At 31.3% G+C, this 19,100-nt stretch overlaps 2 protein-coding genes and 1 non-coding gene across 3 annotated transcripts in view; 2 read left to right on the top strand and 1 right to left on the bottom strand.

Moving 5' to 3' along the window:
- The window catches only part of ndl (serine protease nudel), a 34,625-nt gene extending 20,135 nt beyond the window's left edge, over positions 1-14,490 (top strand). The window contains exons 6-25 of the mRNA XM_088203446.1: positions 75-180; positions 1,988-2,176; positions 2,249-2,502; positions 2,574-2,734; positions 4,313-4,440; positions 4,663-4,843; positions 5,108-6,033; positions 6,830-7,128; positions 7,201-7,316; positions 7,898-8,057; positions 8,129-10,391; positions 10,459-10,628; positions 11,155-11,268; positions 11,354-11,870; positions 11,988-12,176; positions 12,244-12,388; positions 12,459-12,645; positions 12,718-12,906; positions 12,978-13,326; positions 13,953-14,490. Of these exons, the coding sequence (XP_088059572.1) occupies positions 75-180; positions 1,988-2,176; positions 2,249-2,502; positions 2,574-2,734; positions 4,313-4,440; positions 4,663-4,843; positions 5,108-6,033; positions 6,830-7,128; positions 7,201-7,316; positions 7,898-8,057; positions 8,129-10,391; positions 10,459-10,628; positions 11,155-11,268; positions 11,354-11,870; positions 11,988-12,176; positions 12,244-12,388; positions 12,459-12,645; positions 12,718-12,906; positions 12,978-13,326; positions 13,953-14,256 (6,947 nt within the window). The 3' untranslated portion in view covers positions 14,257-14,490. The remainder of the gene's footprint in view (positions 1-74; positions 181-1,987; positions 2,177-2,248; positions 2,503-2,573; positions 2,735-4,312; positions 4,441-4,662; positions 4,844-5,107; positions 6,034-6,829; positions 7,129-7,200; positions 7,317-7,897; positions 8,058-8,128; positions 10,392-10,458; positions 10,629-11,154; positions 11,269-11,353; positions 11,871-11,987; positions 12,177-12,243; positions 12,389-12,458; positions 12,646-12,717; positions 12,907-12,977; positions 13,327-13,952) is intronic.
- Positions 14,491-14,598: 108 nt separating this feature from the next.
- On the bottom strand, positions 14,599-14,671 carry TRNAA-AGC (transfer RNA alanine (anticodon AGC)). The gene has a single exon. It is a non-coding gene; the product is annotated as a tRNA-Ala (tRNA).
- Positions 14,672-17,904: 3,233 nt separating this feature from the next.
- LOC148226171 (uncharacterized) overlaps positions 17,905-19,100 on the top strand; it is an 87,663-nt gene continuing 86,467 nt past the window's right edge. The window contains exon 1 of the mRNA XM_088204014.1: positions 17,905-18,155. The gene's annotated coding sequence lies outside the window, so the exon portion shown is untranslated. The remainder of the gene's footprint in view (positions 18,156-19,100) is intronic.

Below are 19,100 nucleotides of genomic sequence, written 5' to 3'. Positions count from 1 at the left end.
GTTTCCCTTATCGACTCCTGATATTCCAAACGTGAATAGCCATGGACTCTCACCGAGATCGAATGACGTTGCAGGATTCGGAACAAGAAATGGAATGTTCTATCATATGCAGCCATATCCATACCAGATGCAACCTTTCGGAATGGGCGCTTATGGGGCGGCAAGTCCTTCTTATGCCAAGTGAGTAAATTATATGTATTATATACGTCATTGCTTCTAGCAACTGTTTCCGCCAAAATATTGGAATGCATCTATTTTCTCTAGAACATTTCTATGAATGCAACAATTAAACATGACTTAATTAATTCACTACCGGTAAATGGCTTTCTTTTATTTAATAAAAAATGAGATACACATGAACTGACTATAGTTATAGCCTTATTTTCGCGAAAAAATGCGTTAAAAGTTGTCAAACTACGCGTCGATTACGACTGACAATTTAGATTAGCTAGACCTAAAACGAATAACGGACAAAACTCTATAATTATTGACATTTTTTCTATATATTATACATTTTAATAATTAATCAACATCCTGATCGTACAATGAAATGTCGCTTTAATCTTCTCAGAGAAATTTATTATGATATATAGAATAAAGTCGCGTATAAATCTGATAATCCTCTCCCAAAAGAATAGCGAACTTACAGATACAAGAAACACTTAACTTACTTTTGTATAGAGACATGAAAAGAAATAAAGTAATTAATTATAGTAATAATAACATTATAATGCATATTATAAATGGGTACATAAATCCTGTTATTATTTATGCTTATGCACTAATTATGTGAAATTTGCCAGCGGGCCAATAACGATAGAGTGGTATTGAAGTAGTATTGACGTCATAAATTTTCAGAGGTAACACGTGCATGCAACGCAAGCAATTTAATATTTATTTTAATAATTTTAACTGTTTTATTAATATAAAAAAATAAGAGATCCTAATTATAGATGTCAGCTCGTTTATTTTTATAAAAGACTAAGTTATTTAGTTATTAATTATTATTATTGTGCGACGTTTTTCGAGTTTACGTACAGTTCTCGTAGCCTTATCTGCGTCTTTTAATTCAGTCGGCTTTGAAGATTGGGTTGAACGTTGAATTTTAGACATCGTAGCTGAATCAGGGTAATTATTAAAAACGGGAAGAGGGAAGCTGTTGCTTTATCGATCTTCCAAGTCTCCGTCGATGGTCAAACAAAGGTATTTGGTACGGTTATGTATTGTAGTTTTTGTTACGCTTTCGGCTATTGAAAATATGCGTAGCTATTATGAGTTCAGTCGCTCTTATAAATTCTTTTGTGTATGTTTAGCAAAGCATCTTAGTTCAATTGTAACTTTCTACTGTACAATAATGTTGTAATAATGGTTCCCTACATTGTAATACTATAAGGGATTTTTGATCTTCCTCTCCTTATGCGATTATGAATTTCTTTTTTTATCATCTGGGTGGCTTGGGAATGTATGGATTTTGTTCATTTGATGGTATGTTAGCCAAACGGCTAGTAACGGTATTAGTGACATGCCTTTACCATGGTTTTGTTGTCGTTTGTGCAATTAAAATCGTCGATGAATGCGCACTTGTTAAGCTGAACGTTACAAACACTAAACTCATAAATGGGTATATTGTTCATAAAGGTTTATTAAAAAATATATTCAATTCCTAGATGTATTAGGTATGAATGTATTGCATCTTACTCTTATGTATTATATGTTACTCTACTGCAACACATTGCTGTATTATATGTTACTCTACTGCAACACATTGCAAGTTCTATCGCTGTTTTGAAAAAAAATTGTTTACGCTGGTTTAACAGCCTTTTTCTAGTTTATATCTTTGGCTTCCTCATATTCTATTTCTTAGTCACTATTCGTTAGTTTCCCTTGAATAATAACAAAAAATAAAGCATAAATATTTTTTTTTTGTTATTATTCAAGGGAAATTTATTTGCATAATAATGATAATGGTAATATGTTATGTTTCTAGTTACCCAATAAACATGGCGTTACCCAATGGTCAAGTGCTATTTTGTATGAGCAGTCCCTTATCACAAGGACCTTTTGTTTCGGCTCAACCAAACTTAGAAACTGCGTCAAAAATATCGACTGAAGACAACGATATCAAAGAAGAAGATGCTTATGGAAATCATGTATCAGTTCATTATAGGGACGCTGAGTAAGATTGCTTCATATGTACATTGCATTACATAGATTGGCTCAATAACTTATTTTTTTAATAACATTACAGAACTTTGGCCAATAAACACTACGGAAATCACTCGTTTACTGGCAGGGAAGCTGAAAACGAATGCGATGAAGGAAAAAGAATGTGCGCCAGCGTTGTTGGATGTTATTCCGAATCTGAATGGTGCGATGGTAACGTCAATTGTGAAGATGCTTCCGATGAGGCTCATTGTCCGTGCAAGAATAGAGTAAACAAATCCAGATTGTGCGATAACTTTTATGATTGTCCACTAGGTGAAGACGAAATGGGCTGCTTCAGTAAGTGTTCTTTAAATATCAGGTGTAATATATAGTTGAATGCAAATAACTAATATTTTTCTATATCTTAGATTGTGGACCACTGGAATTCAGTTGTAACGAATGGACTAGAAAAGTTACTAAATCGAACTGTTTTAGTTTGAACCAGAAATGTGATGGAATACCAGATTGTTCAAATGGGAAAGACGAGCTTGATTGTAATTTACTTCATTATAACGTGAATCATCATTCGGTAAGTTATTTTATCTTGTTAAGTTTTGCCATATTGATTAACAGATGTGAAGTATGTAATTAAAAATATAAATATCCATTGAACTCTTTATAATATCAACATAAATTTAAAACAAATAAACATCTATAATATTACTATTGACTATAATATGTATCAGACTATTTTAATTTCAATAAACACATGTCCAAAACCTAAATTCACATTAAAAATCATTTTAGTTATGTTAAATCAATAAAAAATTAAAAATAAATACTTCGAAAAAAGTTTAAATTCAATTTACTAAAAATAAGTACATATAATAAAGAGTTACTGTTGATACTAAACATCAAATATATTTTAGAACAAATCTAACTATGATGCAGTGTCTATGGTGTAGAGAAGTCTGGCGTCCCGTGGCTTCACTATACTAAGCTGATATTTATGATCTTTTTAAATATATTAAAAAATAAAACTATTATATAGTTATATATACATATATATGTATAGTATATCCCCAATATTATTCTTTATTAGATTGCATAATTTAAACAAAGGCACTTTATGAACAAACCCGAGAGAGAGAGAGAAAAAACATCATATTAGAGCACCTAAGAGCCAGACATAACGATGACCACGACAAACTTTAAAAAACCATTACATTTATCACGTTAATCAAAACTTTTATTACCATTTTTTACCACTGGATAATGTATAGTATGTCGAAACAATAAGCATTTCGCTCAACAAATAGTTGCTTTTATTTGTGGCCACCGGGAAGCAATTAATATGTTTCGCTTATGAAAGGTCACCTGGGAAAAATACTAATGTCATTAGATAGATGGAGTTAGACCACATGACCTAATCTTTTTACGTAAACAAGGGTTGCCACGTGCTAACTTATACAGATGCTCACTTCTGACCATTAGTAGCTCCGGACCGGGCTACCAACTGCGGTCGTCTACCGGGACGACCCAGGTTGAGACTGGCAGTGGACCATCGAACGGTCGATGGGAAGCATCGTGCTCAAGTGCTAGGGTCGCTAATGAATCAAACTTGGCTTACACACGACCTAAGGAAACCGGTGGGAGCACATGGGAACCGTTCTACACACAATCACGCATTTCGAGAGACACCAATATCAGCTCTTCAAGAACTCTACCTCTTTCACAACTATGCTCGGACTTGACTGCATGCTACAACCTTTTTGAGCCACCGGTAACCGACATCCCATTTGACATCGCCATCCGATATTGACGCCTGATTTACTCCTGTATATTGGTATACATAATAACTTGTACAATACGAATATATACTAGAAATATCTTCCTAAAAAAGTCACACCATAAAAACTAGAAAAAATATTAATAAAAATTATTATTAAATAAATTTCAATAATATTTTTTAAGCATTCTAATATGTAGACATTAATAACCCAAAAATATTAAAATAAGTATTAAATCAATTTAGTCAAGTTTTAAACCATTAATAATTTATTTATTATTTAACTCATGACTAACTTTGTGCGGTAGTAATGTATTATTGTTTCATTTAATTATTCCACATGTATTATATATTATAAAACAAGGTTTACTATTTTAGACTTTTGAAGTTTCACATGTGAAAGGATATCTTCACAGAAATTTTAAAGGAAAATGGTTTCCTGTGTGCGGCAATCCTTATAAATGGGCTAACGAAGCTTGCCTCATGGAGAACGAATACAATGAAAGGTAATACATCTAATCTATCAATAAATTAAAATTTCATAACTTTCTTTTAAATCGTCATTAAAACAACATTGACTTAAATTTTTTTTTTTATGCAAATTTTCAAAATGAAAATGCAAATTGGAGTTTTTGTTATGAAAAACTATTTAAAAATTGTACATATTTACTTTTAAGGATTTTATAATATATTGGTGATTTTTGTTTAATTTCTTTACATATTTTTAGTCCACCATTCATTCAATTGGTTCATATAAAGAATAAATACGCAGGAAAATACATTCAGGAAGACATATCTGGTGAAATTGTGCTTAAATCCACTTGTTTCAACTCATCTGCTGTGTACGTAACATGTGAACAGTTGAAATGTGGAGTTAGATCAGAAGCAAAAAGCGATATCAAGAAAAGGGTATGTGTTATATTTACAAATATATATTTGTAACGTCTAGAATCAATATCAAATATGTTATTTTTTGTTGTTGTATTAATATTAATAAATAAATTTAGAAAAAGTAAGCAGTATATATGAATCAGACAAATTATACAATAAAATTTAAAAAGTTATTTGGTACAGTATAAACGACTTGTTTCAACGTGTCTCATGTCTGATATTGATTCTAGAATTATTTATATTTAATAACTATTTCATTTAATTCAAATTTATATATTTTAGAGTGACAAAGATGAATTATATGAGCGTGTAAAACGAAACTTACTTTGCAATCCAATATTTAATATTGATCCATACAATAACTATCCAAGCTATGAGCAAATGCCTCATATATTATCACACGCAGATACACATAACGCCTATAATCAACATGAATATGAGCCATCTCCGGAATATCAATATAATGCACCGAATCAAAACATTCAAGATCAATATCCTGTTGAACATTCACAAGAATATTATAATGCGCCATATGATGCATATAGAGAAACCAAAAATGTTCATGAAGCATATGCTGAACTTCCTCAACAATATTACGAACCTATCAAAGCTTACGCAGAAACTCAAAACACATATGAGCATTATCCTCCTGCTCCTTCATATCAAAATGACGCTTCAAATGTGTATTATGGTGTGTCTGGTGCATATAATCCATCGTTTGGTGCACAACGTGACTTCTTTCCCAACAATGATATGTTCAACAATGATAACAATGTGGGTTTTAACCCTGAAGTGTATTATCCTTATACAACAGGTAATCTACAGCCAAGCGAAGATTCAGAATACGCTCAAATTGTGCCTATTAAAGATTCAATAGACTTTAAAAACTATCAAGTATCAAGCATGAAAGAGGAGCCTCAAAAAAAGTCAGGTGAAGTTGAAAATAAATTGGTTGAGAAGAAAACAGTTCACTTTGAAACCACTATGAGGAGCAACGTTGAAAAATCTACTACTGAGAGTGAACAATATGATGAGCAAGAAGAAGATATGAAAGTAAAACATGGTGAAGGTAGAGTCGTAGGCGGAAGACAATCGGCTCCAGCTGCTTGGCCATGGATTGTAGCTGTATACAGAAATGGTGTTTTCCACTGTGGAGGAGTGTTGCTTAGTGAAATATGGGTGATGTCAGCGGCTCATTGTGTTACCACGTATGTTATTTTATATATATATAATACTCGCTTAAGTACCTGGCTTCGACGCATTTTCATATCAGTTATATTATTATTTATATATTTAACAATTGCCATAAACCATGTTTCTGGTTAAATTATTTTTATCTGCCAGTGTATATGATGTTGTGGATAATCCGCTCGCTACACTGCCACATAAATTTAACCACGAGAGAAGCATTCATTTCTTAAGTCAATTTCTGGCATATTACGCGACTGCAAATGTAAGTTATTTATTGTCATGGTAAAGGTGAGACGAATTCGAAAATTGCTGGTAATCAATAATAACTATATTTCTGCCTTTAAATATGACAATTAGGATCATTTGGATTCAATGCATTCACAGCAAGCTACTTGCTATTTCACAGTTATGGTATATTAAATTCCTCAGCAGCATAATAGGGCTATCCTCGTATTAATAAAATAAAATCAACCAATTAAAAATTAAAATTTTGTCTTATGATTGTTTATTACTATATGGAGTTGAGTTGCTTTCACGTTGCTATTAAATAGTATCTTAATTATTTTATATTTTGATTATAATAAAATAAACAAGCCCAGAGAAGTTAGTTTCAACTACACTGCCTAGCATCAAATGAACAGCTAGATGTTAACCAAATAAAAACAAATTAGATTGTTGTGTAATGAATTTCAGTTAAATTATATACATTTGATTTATTAAAAAATAACGATAAAGATTTGTGATTTTGATTTTATATAGCATATTTGTTTTCGATTCAACTCTTATTAACCTATGTCCACTATTTATATTTAGCTATTGGAAATATTACTATGACATCCGTGCTGGTATGTTAAGAAGATTCTCGTACTCACCTCAAGAACAACTACGAACAGTGACTCGCATCGCAGCACACACACTATACGATAAATCCGTGATGGTCAATGATTTATCTCTAATGAAAATGGATAAGCCATTGTTGATTAACAAATGGGTGAGACCTGTATGTTTACCGAATGAAGCATCAGCCGGACACAATTGGCTTTGGGGACCTTCTCCGGGCACAGTTTGCTTGGCTGTCGGATGGGGAGCGACATTTGAACATGGACCTGATCGTAATAAAATAATTTATTATAATCTATATAATTAACACGTGTATTTTAATAAAATAAATAAATATATTATAGCTGACCATTTAAGAGAAGTTGAAGTGCCGATATTGTCTTATTGTAAGCATATGGAAGATGAAACAGGACAAGAAATATGTGCTGGTGTGCCAAAAGGAGGAAAAGATGCTTGTCAAGTATGATAAATATATTATAATTTATTTACGAATTAGCTTTTATAATTGGATTATGAGTTATATCTTATCTTTCAACACATTCCCATGGAAGACTTTTTTTGTTAAATTATTAAGACTGCATATATAGGAATTTTGGATGATCTGCTCGTGATATTACAACATAAATTTAACTGTTAGAGAAATATTTATCTCTCGAGTTAAATTTGGCCACATTGAGCGACTGTCCTTATAAAATATTTATTATCATAGCAAATGTAAGAAGAATTGTCAAATAAAGCTGCCTGAACTGAAAAGACAAATCACTAGTATTAACCTAATAATCAAAATCTTGTCTTTGAATGTGCTAGTCAGAATTGTTGTCCCGATAACTGTGTTTGATGCCTTAACAATCAATAAATCTCTATAATGTAATGTCTTTGTCTAAGGAAATCGTGATCAGTCTAATTAGTTTGCTTGTGAATTATATCTGCCATTGAATATTTACTGAAAATACATAGCGCTTCTATAGTTCCAAACTTAGTCTTGTTAATGATTATTGTCATTTATATATATATCTGTATTTTTTACTAATGTATATATAGGGCGATAGCGGAGGACCTTTCTTATGTAAGAATCCTAAAAACCATAAACAGTGGTATGTTGCTGGTATCGTTAGCCATGGAGAAGGATGTGCTAGAGCTGGAGAGCCTGGTGTGTATACTAGAGTGAGCATATTTATAGATTGGATACGGGAAAATATGAGTATGTATACATTTTAACTAATTTACGAAATATTTAGTATTTTTTTAATAAAAAAATATATATTTTTATAGTTGATAACCATCATCCGAGAAAATTGCCCAAGCAAGAATGTCCTGGGTTTAGTTGCATATGGGGATTACCAAAATGTCTACCAAAGAAGTTGCGCTGTGATAAAACAGTTGATTGTTTAGGCGGGGAAGATGAACTCGATTGTGCTGATATAGTTGGAGCTATATATAATGAAAGTAGTTCTGAAGAAGATGAATTTGAGAAACAATTATTTGGAAATTTGACAAGCGCCAATGCAACAGAAAAATATATATATTCCAACAAAACTAATTGGGAGCTATATGGAAAACCAAATGCAACAAGACCGAATCACAGTAAAAGAGAACAATCAACAGAAAATCTGGCAAAAACAACCATTAAAAACACATTGAATATGACTACTGTATTAACTGAAAATAAATCAAACTATACAATGGATACTAATATAGAAACAGTTGAAATTGCTCTACCAGAAATAAATCTAGATGAAGTCAATAGCATGGAAAATATATCGAATCATTATGAATTTGCTAACAAAACTACAGAAAGCGGAAAATCAGATATAATAATCAATATTAACTCAACAACTACATCTCCAATTGATAACATGAATCAATATAAAACAGTTGATGATCAGATGCCTCAAGAATCAATGCTGACTAAAAGCATATTACCAAATCCACATGAGCAAATTGTAGCATCGGAAAATGATAATACGGATACTAATAGTATGATAATCGAAAATCAAACAACTGTCGTCAACGGTTTAAAACAAGAGACGAGTACCAGTATTCTTTCATCTTCAGCTTCCATGAATACTGAAAGTGATGCTCGAGGTTTGGAAGTAAATACTGAATTATTTACTAATTCGGACATGATAAAGATTACTAAATCTACTCCAACTCAGAAACTACATGAAACTGATAATATGAGAGCTGAAACTACAACTGCAGGAATAAACAGTACGAACAATGGTAACAATAATTTTAAAAATGTTGAACATGTAATAACGACTCAAAGTAACTTCAACGAAGATTCTCTTCGGCTGTCTATAGAAGCTGATAATATGAATACAAAACAGCCTCTGATCAATGAAATGAATAGTGAACAAGAAAACCAAAACAATCAAACTGATAATATGCATATGAACGCTACAATTTTGGATCTGGAGCAAGATCAAGCAAATATTCCATCATCTACTCAAAGTAATATTAACAAAGATTCTTTTCGACCAACTATTAATGATATTTTTGAAAATGGTATAAATGATCAACAAAATATGCAACCACAAACAACTACTGATAATAGAATAAGCAATATAAACTCAACTTCAATGAAAGAAAATCACAACTTGAATTCAGAAACTTTTAAAAATATAGAACACAATGAATCTATTCCGATGACAACACATAATCCAAGTTTAGCACCATCTCTAGAACTAAAGGTTAATAATGAGTTAGAGAATAAAAACATTGAGTTTAATCCAGAAATGAATTCTAAAAATATAGGACTCAATCATGAATTTATTCCAACGACAACACATATTTCAAGTTTTACACCATCTGTAAAACCACAGGTTGGTAATGAAATGAGGAATGAAAATCAAAACTTGAACTTAGAAAGCGATTCTAAAAAAATAGAACACAATCATGAATCGATTCCGATGCCAACACATGATCAAAATATCCAACCTTTTATCGAACATACGGAGAATACAAATCCTCCGTCAATTATAGAAAACCATGGCATGAATTCTAAAATTGACTCTGGAAATGCGAATAGTGAATTCTTTCTAACAACGACACATAATCAATTTCAAGATTCAATTGGACTGAATAGTAACACAATGGATTCGATAAAACAATTTCGCGATGAACAAACAACATTGAGTCACACGGATGCGAGCGAAATGAACGAAAAATTGTTAGATGACCAAATACATTCTAATTCCGATGTACATAATAATTTAAAAGACAAAGATATAAATAAGGAAGAGAGTTTGGTAGTTGATAATCAACATCATGAGAAAAAAAATCAGCATTTTTCAGGTATAAACAGTAAAATTGAATCAAACGGTCATCATCCTTCATCAAATATAAATGGCCTTCCGAATGCTGATGTGAATGCTGGTGGAATACATGCTACTATTAATAAGAAAGAACTGCATACAACTATACCAGAACCTGAGTTTGTTGTTACACCACCATCGACTTCAAAACCAAATATTACAATTCCAGCAGTTCCACACTATTCCAATAATGCACAAAGTCATTTTCAGTGTAAAAGGTACATTTCCATTAAATATTTATTTACATTTTAACAATATTATTACTATGAGTATATAATTTTGTAGGATTGGTCAAATTATACCCATATGGAAGAGATGTAACCGAGTGCCTGATTGTGAAGACGCTACTGATGAGTTGAATTGTTCTTGTAAAGATTACATTGAATATACACATCCAAACGCAATTTGCGATGGCTATGTCGACTGTGATGATGAAACTGATGAGAAATTTTGTGGTGAGTATATAACATAGAGCAGGGGTAGTCAACCCAAATGATCTTGCAGGCCACTTTGGAAATGCATCATAACTCCGCAGGCCATACATAAAATTATATATCCTCATATTAGATTTAGATACACTATAGACATTTTTTTAATTATCTATAGCGTATTGGCGATTATAAAATAAATATATTTTGTAAAAGTGTGGTGAATCTGACGGACCGGAAAAATGTGGCGGGCCACATGCGGCCCGCAGGCTGCGGGTTAGCCACCCCAAGTATAGAGAATGAGCTTAGTTGAATAATAAAATTATGTTAAATTAGAGTTAAATAAATATAAAATAGTAAATTTAAACAGTGCTTTTAACATTTTACTTTGGTAAAATATTTAAAAATCATTTTTAATTTAATTGTTACCTACCAATATGCGATTTCTTTTGCAATTTTTAATGTAATTTCAACTATCAATTATGTTATAAATCTATAAAAATAATTGTATGAACATGTAACTATCACTAATGTATATTTATAATGTTTTAAGACTTCTGTCCGCCGACATATTATCACTGTTATATAAGCAAAGTTTGCGTGCCAAATAATAGTGTCTGCAATCAAGTACAAGATTGTGAATTTGGCGAAGATGAGATAGATTGTTGTAAGTATGATTTTATTTATGAATATGTTTATTATTAAAAATGTTAGTATTATACTTATAACGCACTTGCGCTCTTCACTTTTAGTCGCGTTGTTTGATCAAAACAAGCTTGTTATCGATAAAGATGCTAGACCGTCATTAAAGAGCAGCGGCTTCTTGACAATGAGAAAACAAGGAGTGTGGCAACCGGTGTGCGATCATTTATGGGACTCCGAAGACGTAGATTCTCTTGCTAGACAGATATGTAAATATCTCGGATACAGTGGATCTGAGATGGTCAAGTTGATTAACATACCAAAAGGCGATAACGAACCAATCAATATGGCTTTAAATGAAATTCCAATACTGAATCAGGTTCACAGTTGTAAAGCTTTATTTATTTACTGCCAAACGCTTAACATGGACGAAATATACTCGTATTCGACGTCAAACAACATTCTCGATTATGATGTGAAAGATATTATAGCGACTAAAAAAACGCAAGATATGTACGCTTGGCCGTGGGTTGGTAAGATTTACGCTGATGGAGAGTACAGATGCTCAGGAGTTTTGGTCGATTGCTCATGGCTACTGGTGGAGAGGTCCTGTCGATCTTCACTAAGGTAAAAAATATATACCCTATATTAAATATATATTTTAATGTTTCTAAACTGCTTTTGGATATAATAACTTGTAAAAATGTTTTGTAAAATAAAATGTTTGTGTTTGATCAATTACAGTTTTGAATATCAACATATTTCCATTGTATTGGGTAGCATAAGATCGATTCCACTAGTTAACGGACTAAACGAGCAAACTATAAGGATTGATGGGGAAGCTGACATACCTTATTCTTATGTTGCATTACTTCACCTGCAATATCCAGCTACTATAAGCAGATATGTTAAGCCCATATCGCTCACCAATATGTAAGTATATAAATATATATGAAATATGATTAATTGCTATTATTATTCATATTAATTACTTCCATAGGGATATAGATAGTCAAGATATATGTTTGGCAACTGGATTAGATGAGTATGGTAATCCATTGACCGTTAACTTGTTTCCGATGCATTCAAACTGTGAAGAAAACCATCTCTGTTTCGAACGTAGAGATTATGCAGAGAAATGTGAAGTGAGTTGTTGTTTCAATTAGTGTATTATAACATGATAAATTAAATTTTGTGAATCACATTTTAAAACAGCTATCACACAATATACCGTATCAAAATACTTTAACTGTTGCTTGGAGTGGCATATTGGTTTGCTACGGTAAACAGGGTTGGTTTCCAGCAGCTACATTTAATGAACAGTATGGACCGTGTGGTTTCAAAAGCATTTCACCTTTGCCAAATCTCGTTTACAAAAAAGATGAAATAATAATGGCTCTTGGTAGTACATATAAATATATGAAATAATAAAATATAATAAGTAGTACATATACTCATATTAAAACGTTTTCAGCAAGTAAAAGATTTAATTTGGTTCCTGAATTGCCATGTGGAGGCGTACGTTGTTCTTTTGGAAATTGCGTCAGCTTCGATAATATATGCGACGGCGTTAACAATTGCAAAAGCGGAATAGACGAGAACTCAGAACATTGCCAATATAAAAATGAAATATGCTTAAACGCTCCATATAATCCTGGATGCGGTAATACATTTCTATTTTCACCCAATACTCTATTTTAGTTGATTCTTGATTTATAAATATTTATTTTTCAGCGTGTTACAAGAATCAGTTTAAATGCAAAAACGACCGCTGCATTCCGAAACATTTATTTGCAAATGAAGTGAACGACTGTGAGGATAACAGCGATGAACCGGAACCAGTTACTTGCGTTTCATATTTGGAGCTCACGTCTCCGGATAAAATTTGTGATGGATTCAGACATTGTGAGGATAAGAGTGATGAGAACCCTACGTTTTGCAAATGTTTTGCTTTGCATTCATACACTTGTCTAGGAACAGAACTTTGCATACCGCATGATCATATTTGCGACGGTTTTAACGATTGTCCAGGAGGGGAAGATGAAGCACATTGCATTGGGCTGAAAGTCACGGAGCCTAATACGTATGTAATCTAATTATAATACTCCCACTAGATTATGATGATGCATGGAAATAGTATGGTACTGGTAGATAGGGTTCCAATGTATGTTACTATCTATGGCCTTAGCTTTCTTTGTTTATGTGAGTTTGGTGATTGATACTAAGGACAGATTTATTGTCTTTTCAATACTTACAAAAGCATAAAATTTTTCTATGAGCATAATGTGATTGAACTTTGTAATTTTGCCATGAAACACATATATAATATACCAAGAAAATCACAGATATTTGATTCAATTGCAAGGCGTATAGGTTAATAGTTTTTTACCCTGATCAGCGTTTTCCCCGCGATAGTTGTATGCGTAATATTGTTGGTTTTAATGAACCCAGGTTTCACCTCCAAATATATATATTCCTATGAATTAATCACAATTTGCATCGAAATTCCACTAAAAAATCTAGAAAGCAGCAATATGTTGTCATTTTAAAATCAGCTGGTGTGCTCACTGCAGCTAAGTGTAGCATTGCTGTTAATTCACAAGAGTAATCTGTAGACTCAAAGCAGCAATTCAATATACATAGATAAAATATACATAATTTATTAGTCATTCCTCTAACATGTCTAATACTGTGATATGATTGTTTCAGATACGGAGTCGGGGAAGTTGCTGTTCAGGAGTATGGTATTTGGTATCCAAAATGCTACAATAAGACCAGCTTCAGCAAATTTGAGCTCGAGAGGATTTGTAGGCAACTTAACTATACAGGTGGTCACGCTACTTTATTGAATGTGATAAACGATAGTACTATGACCCACGTTGTCTTAGATTCTTTCTCTAATGTGATGTTCAAACATGCGAACATAAAAATGAGAAATGGAAAGTTTCCTTACTCACGTCCGGAAATATTAAATGACACGAATTGTAATAGGTTATATATAGAATGTTTGTAGAAAATATTATAATTAAAATTTGACTTTACTTAGATTTTATCTTACTTTACAATTTTAATAAATTGTATTTTTTGGTGGGATAGAGATGTCGCTATAAAATACTTTTATATTTTATGTTAATGCAGATGTCACGCTTAAATTTATTATAAATTAAAAATGTATTAGTTGTATTTTTCGTGTTGCCATAAGATGTTTTTATATCATATAATTTTGATAATAAAAAATATATATTAATTAGTGTTTTATAATTTATTCTTCCACAACAGGTTTTTGTATAGAATTTTTGGATTAAATATTATTATTTTATTAAAATTAATTATAAAAAAAATATATAAAAAAACCTGGAGGCGCCGGGTATCGATCCCGGTACCTCTCACATGCTAAGCGAGCGCTCTACCATCTGAGCTACGCCCCCGGTGACCTTAGATGGAAAATTATTAGTTTTACAATTGCTCACCAGTATTATTTTTAGGTAGACACTTAATTAAACAGTTGTTTTTACTCCTAATTTATTGTTATGTATTTATTAGAAATTTAAAAACAAATAATTATTATTTGTATTTAATATATACATATTTATTTGAAATATATTGCTTTAGAATAGACTTTTTCTTGAATATTCATAGAAAAAACCTACTGCTACTCGATATGATTTTTAAAATTCAAAGAACATGGTTCGTATATAAATTTTTGCCGACATTTTTTTAAAGCCGTTGTTTATTAGACAAAATTAATTTACATTTTTTTAAAGTGTTTTTTAGCTCTTGAAAACGCAATTTTTTATATAGTCTGGGTTGGTTATTTTCTAAGTAAGAAGGGGGGGGGGATTGATCATTTTATTACAGGATGAAGTCAAATTCCGCTACTAGTGACTAGGGCAATTCAAGGTCTGCTGTGTAGCTAAAATTCATATCAATTTTTTATCCTTTGGGCTATTTTAGAACATTGTAATATATTAATTTTATAAATTAATAATTATTATTTTAGTTATATATTTTTTAAATTTTATATATTACAGACATTGTTCTTGATATTTCAACTTTTCATAGACATCTGTTGAACTGTCTATGAAAACTTGAAATGCTGTCTGGCGAGGTTAAAGGTCAATGTAAAATATTTCAAATTTAATCTGCAAACAATAAACGTTAGCTGAAAATATTAAGGTTTCCTAAGCAAGGGAAACTTTTTATCAAGCTTAATTTGCGCTTTGCGGCAATGTTCTGATACTCTGGTTATTTATTTTTGCCTCTCGCATACGCAGTCAAGAAAAGCAGAGACGTAATTAGGGGGGGGGGGGCGGTGGGCGCTTTGCCTAATGAAATAACTTATAGGCGCTAGTGAAATTATATGTTGATTTAAAATATTTTTGGCCTCAAAAATCAACAATAATTTCACAAAGTATAAGAATATTCAGCTCCATATACATATTTTATGGCATAAAACATGTGTTTTAAGAACTAAATTACGAGTTAAAGAACTCGAATATCTTTACTTATTTAAGTGTAGTAATTAATATCCAGATTTTTATGTATATTTTGGGGTATAAAACACGCGTAAAGAGCAAAAAATCAACAATAATTTTACAAAATTTATTATTTATTTATATATGTATGTAAGTAAACAAAACAAATATTACAGTGTTTAACAAACCGTGAATATTATCACTTGTTTTACTAAGTATTGTAATATTTTTATTGTCGTCTTTGGGTCTAAACCAAGTATAAATGTCCTCAAAAATCTACAATTTTTTCATAATATTAAAATATTCAGATTTTTATAAATATTTAAGAGCGCAAAACACTTAGTTTAATGTCAAAAAAAGGTGACAAAACCTAAAATATTATCACTTCTACTAAGTAAAAGCCTAAAAATCAGCTATAATATTACTAAGTGTGAAAATAATCAGCTTTATCTAAATATTTATAAGCAAAAAACATGTATTTTAGGGTCTTGGACACTTGTTTAAAATCTTGAATATCATCACTTATTGTACTAAGAATAGTAATATTTGCTTCTTTGTGGGTCTAAAGCACGTGTAAAAGTCATCAAAATTCAACTATAATTTCACAAGGTACAAAAATATTCATTTTTTATGAATTTTAAAGGGTAGAAACACATGTTTCGGGGTTCAAAACACTTGTTAAAGACGTCAAAAATCAACAATAAATTCACCAATATGAAAATATTTAGCTCCTTTTGAATTTTTATATCCACAAAATAAACACGTGCTTATGAGTCTAAAACACACTTAAAAGACCTCAAACTCAAATATATTATCAGTAAGTTCAAACGTATTAAGTTTTTTAAAAATATTTAGGACCACAAAGCACGTGTTTGTAGGTCTGAAACACTTTTAAAAGACCTCAAACTACAATTTTAGTGAGTAGCAAAATATTCATTTTTGGTATATATTTAAGAGTACAAACACGTATTTGTAGGTCTGAAACACATGTTAAAAATCATAAAAATGAAAATTAATTTCACTAAATATAAAAATATTTTCATTTTTATAAATATTTAAACCCACAAAACACGTGTTTGTGAGTCTAAAACGCGTTTAAAAGACCTCAAAACTAAACTATAATTTTACAAGGAACAGACATTAATTTTTTATAAATACATTAGTGTAGAAACACGTGTTTCTGGGTCTAAAACACCTGTTAAAGACCTCTAAAATCAACAATAAATTCTCAAAATAATAAAATATTCAGCTCTTTATGAATATTTATCGCCACAAAACCCATTTTTGGAGATCTAAAATAGGTGTAAAAGACCTTAAAAATCAACAATAATATAACTTTAAATAAAAATAGTTACCAATTTAAAAGTATTCAGGGCAACAAAATACTTTTTTGTGGTTCTGAAACACATTTAAATGACCTTTAAAACGCAACTATAATTTCACAAGGTACAAAAATAATCATTTTGCATTCATTTTAAATGTTAAAAATAAGTTTTCTACGTCGGAAAAACTCGTTAAAGACCTCAAAAACAATAAATTAAGCTAATATAAAATATTTAGACTTTTATGAATATTTATCGTCGCAAAACACGGTTTTGGAGTCCCAAAACAGGTGTAAGAGATCTTAAAAATCAACAATAATTTCACTAAGAATAAAAATAGTTATCTAAGAATAAAAATATTTAAGGCCACAAAATACGTGTTTGCTTAAAAGACCGTTACTCAACTCAACTATAATTTAACAAGGTACGAAAATATTATTTTTTTAAGAAATTTTAAATACACGAATTTCAGGATCTTAAACTCCTGTTAAAGCCCTCAAAAATAAACAGTAAATTCAACAAATTATTCTATAAAAATTTATCACCACAAAACTTGTTGTTCTTGCTGTATTTTAAAAACATCGTCTTAAAGACACTTTTGAACTCACAAATTCCTTCGTTATTGTCATACGAGGATATCTGCGCTTGAGTTAATTAATTGCGCCAAATGTGAAATTTTAGCGTCATATCGCTAACAAAAGTTATATCCCATTAATTCATATCGTCCCTTTGATGTCAGCTATCTGTACATGTTAACCTTTTTATAAGGTTTTTAAAATGTAGTGTTAGGGGTGTGCGGCCCACAGTTTGCGAGGTGATTGCGAGCGAACAGGTGAGCGGCGTGAAAGTGGCGTAGCGCTCAATACTGGCGTGGGGCGCTCGTCGGGGCCCTGTGCCGTGTCCTAGGGCAGTGAAGTGAGCCGGAGCACAGGGCCGGCGCCAGAGCAGGGGCGGGCGCGACGGGGGCTGCACGCCGACGCCAGTACGCGCGGATGCAGCCTCTGGACCACATCTATCGCGCGCGCGCAGCTCCATTGTCTCGCGCGATTTGCCCGGGATACGTGTTGCTCATCTCACGCGCTGCTGGCCAGCACAGCCACGCATACGATAACGAGGTAATATTCAATATACCATTATAAATAAATCCTAATTAAATAATACATTGCTATTTAACGATTTTAAATCCAGGCTAATCAGTAAAGATAAAATGTGTACAATTAGATAATTAAAATAATTACACACTGCAATTAAAATATAAAATAAAGTTTTAGCTGAATTATATTATCTCTAAATATGTATTTTAATTCGAATTTATTGAGAGCATACGTTTCTATTTATTCCATAAACAAATTATGTACACAATAGTATTGTTGTTAAACAGTCAATTTAGAGCTAAAATAAATGACATTTTATTGTAAATAAATGGATAGTAATATCGGCTATAATATAAATTAAAAATCAAACTTAATTGGGTCAGTTATTTATATGAAATATTCGTTTTTAAAATATAATGGTCAGGTATATATTTGAGGTGTTAGACATTGTACATTATTAAATTGCTTCGTGAGAATTGAGCATAAAATATCTATATATAAAGTGTATGTAATGAAATAAATAATACGTTTTTGGTATCGTGTCTATAAGGGTTGATGCTTGTGATTGAACAAGAATAAATGTTTTACGATCACTTTTAATTAAAATATATTCTACACTATTTACTGTACAGTGTACACCAAAATTGATTTAAGGACAACACACCAAAATACTATTTATAAATTTTAACCACTTACCTCAAAATATTGAACATCGTTAATGGATAATATATATTTAATTAAATATAACGTTTGTTTAATACTTTATAAAATTCATTTGTTTCGTTTAAATAATACTGATAAAATTTTATGTAGTGGCAATTGAGAAAACTTCGTTCATACAAAATTCTGAAGTGTCACATTAATATTTAGAATAATTAGTTAAACAATTATATAATAAAAACCTATTTTTTAGTATATTCCCAAAAAAATGACTGTCTGTCAATTAGGAGAAAGCAACGATTTTTG

The sequence above is a fragment of the Plectrocnemia conspersa genome, unplaced genomic scaffold (assembly GCF_051122295.1).
Source record: "Plectrocnemia conspersa isolate PC_06_02 unplaced genomic scaffold, ASM5112229v1 ptg000014l, whole genome shotgun sequence".
Lineage (NCBI taxonomy): Eukaryota > Metazoa > Arthropoda > Insecta > Trichoptera > Polycentropodidae > Plectrocnemia > Plectrocnemia conspersa.
The sequence above is the reverse complement of the archived record's forward strand: the minus strand, read 5'-3'. Positions and strand labels throughout refer to the sequence as shown.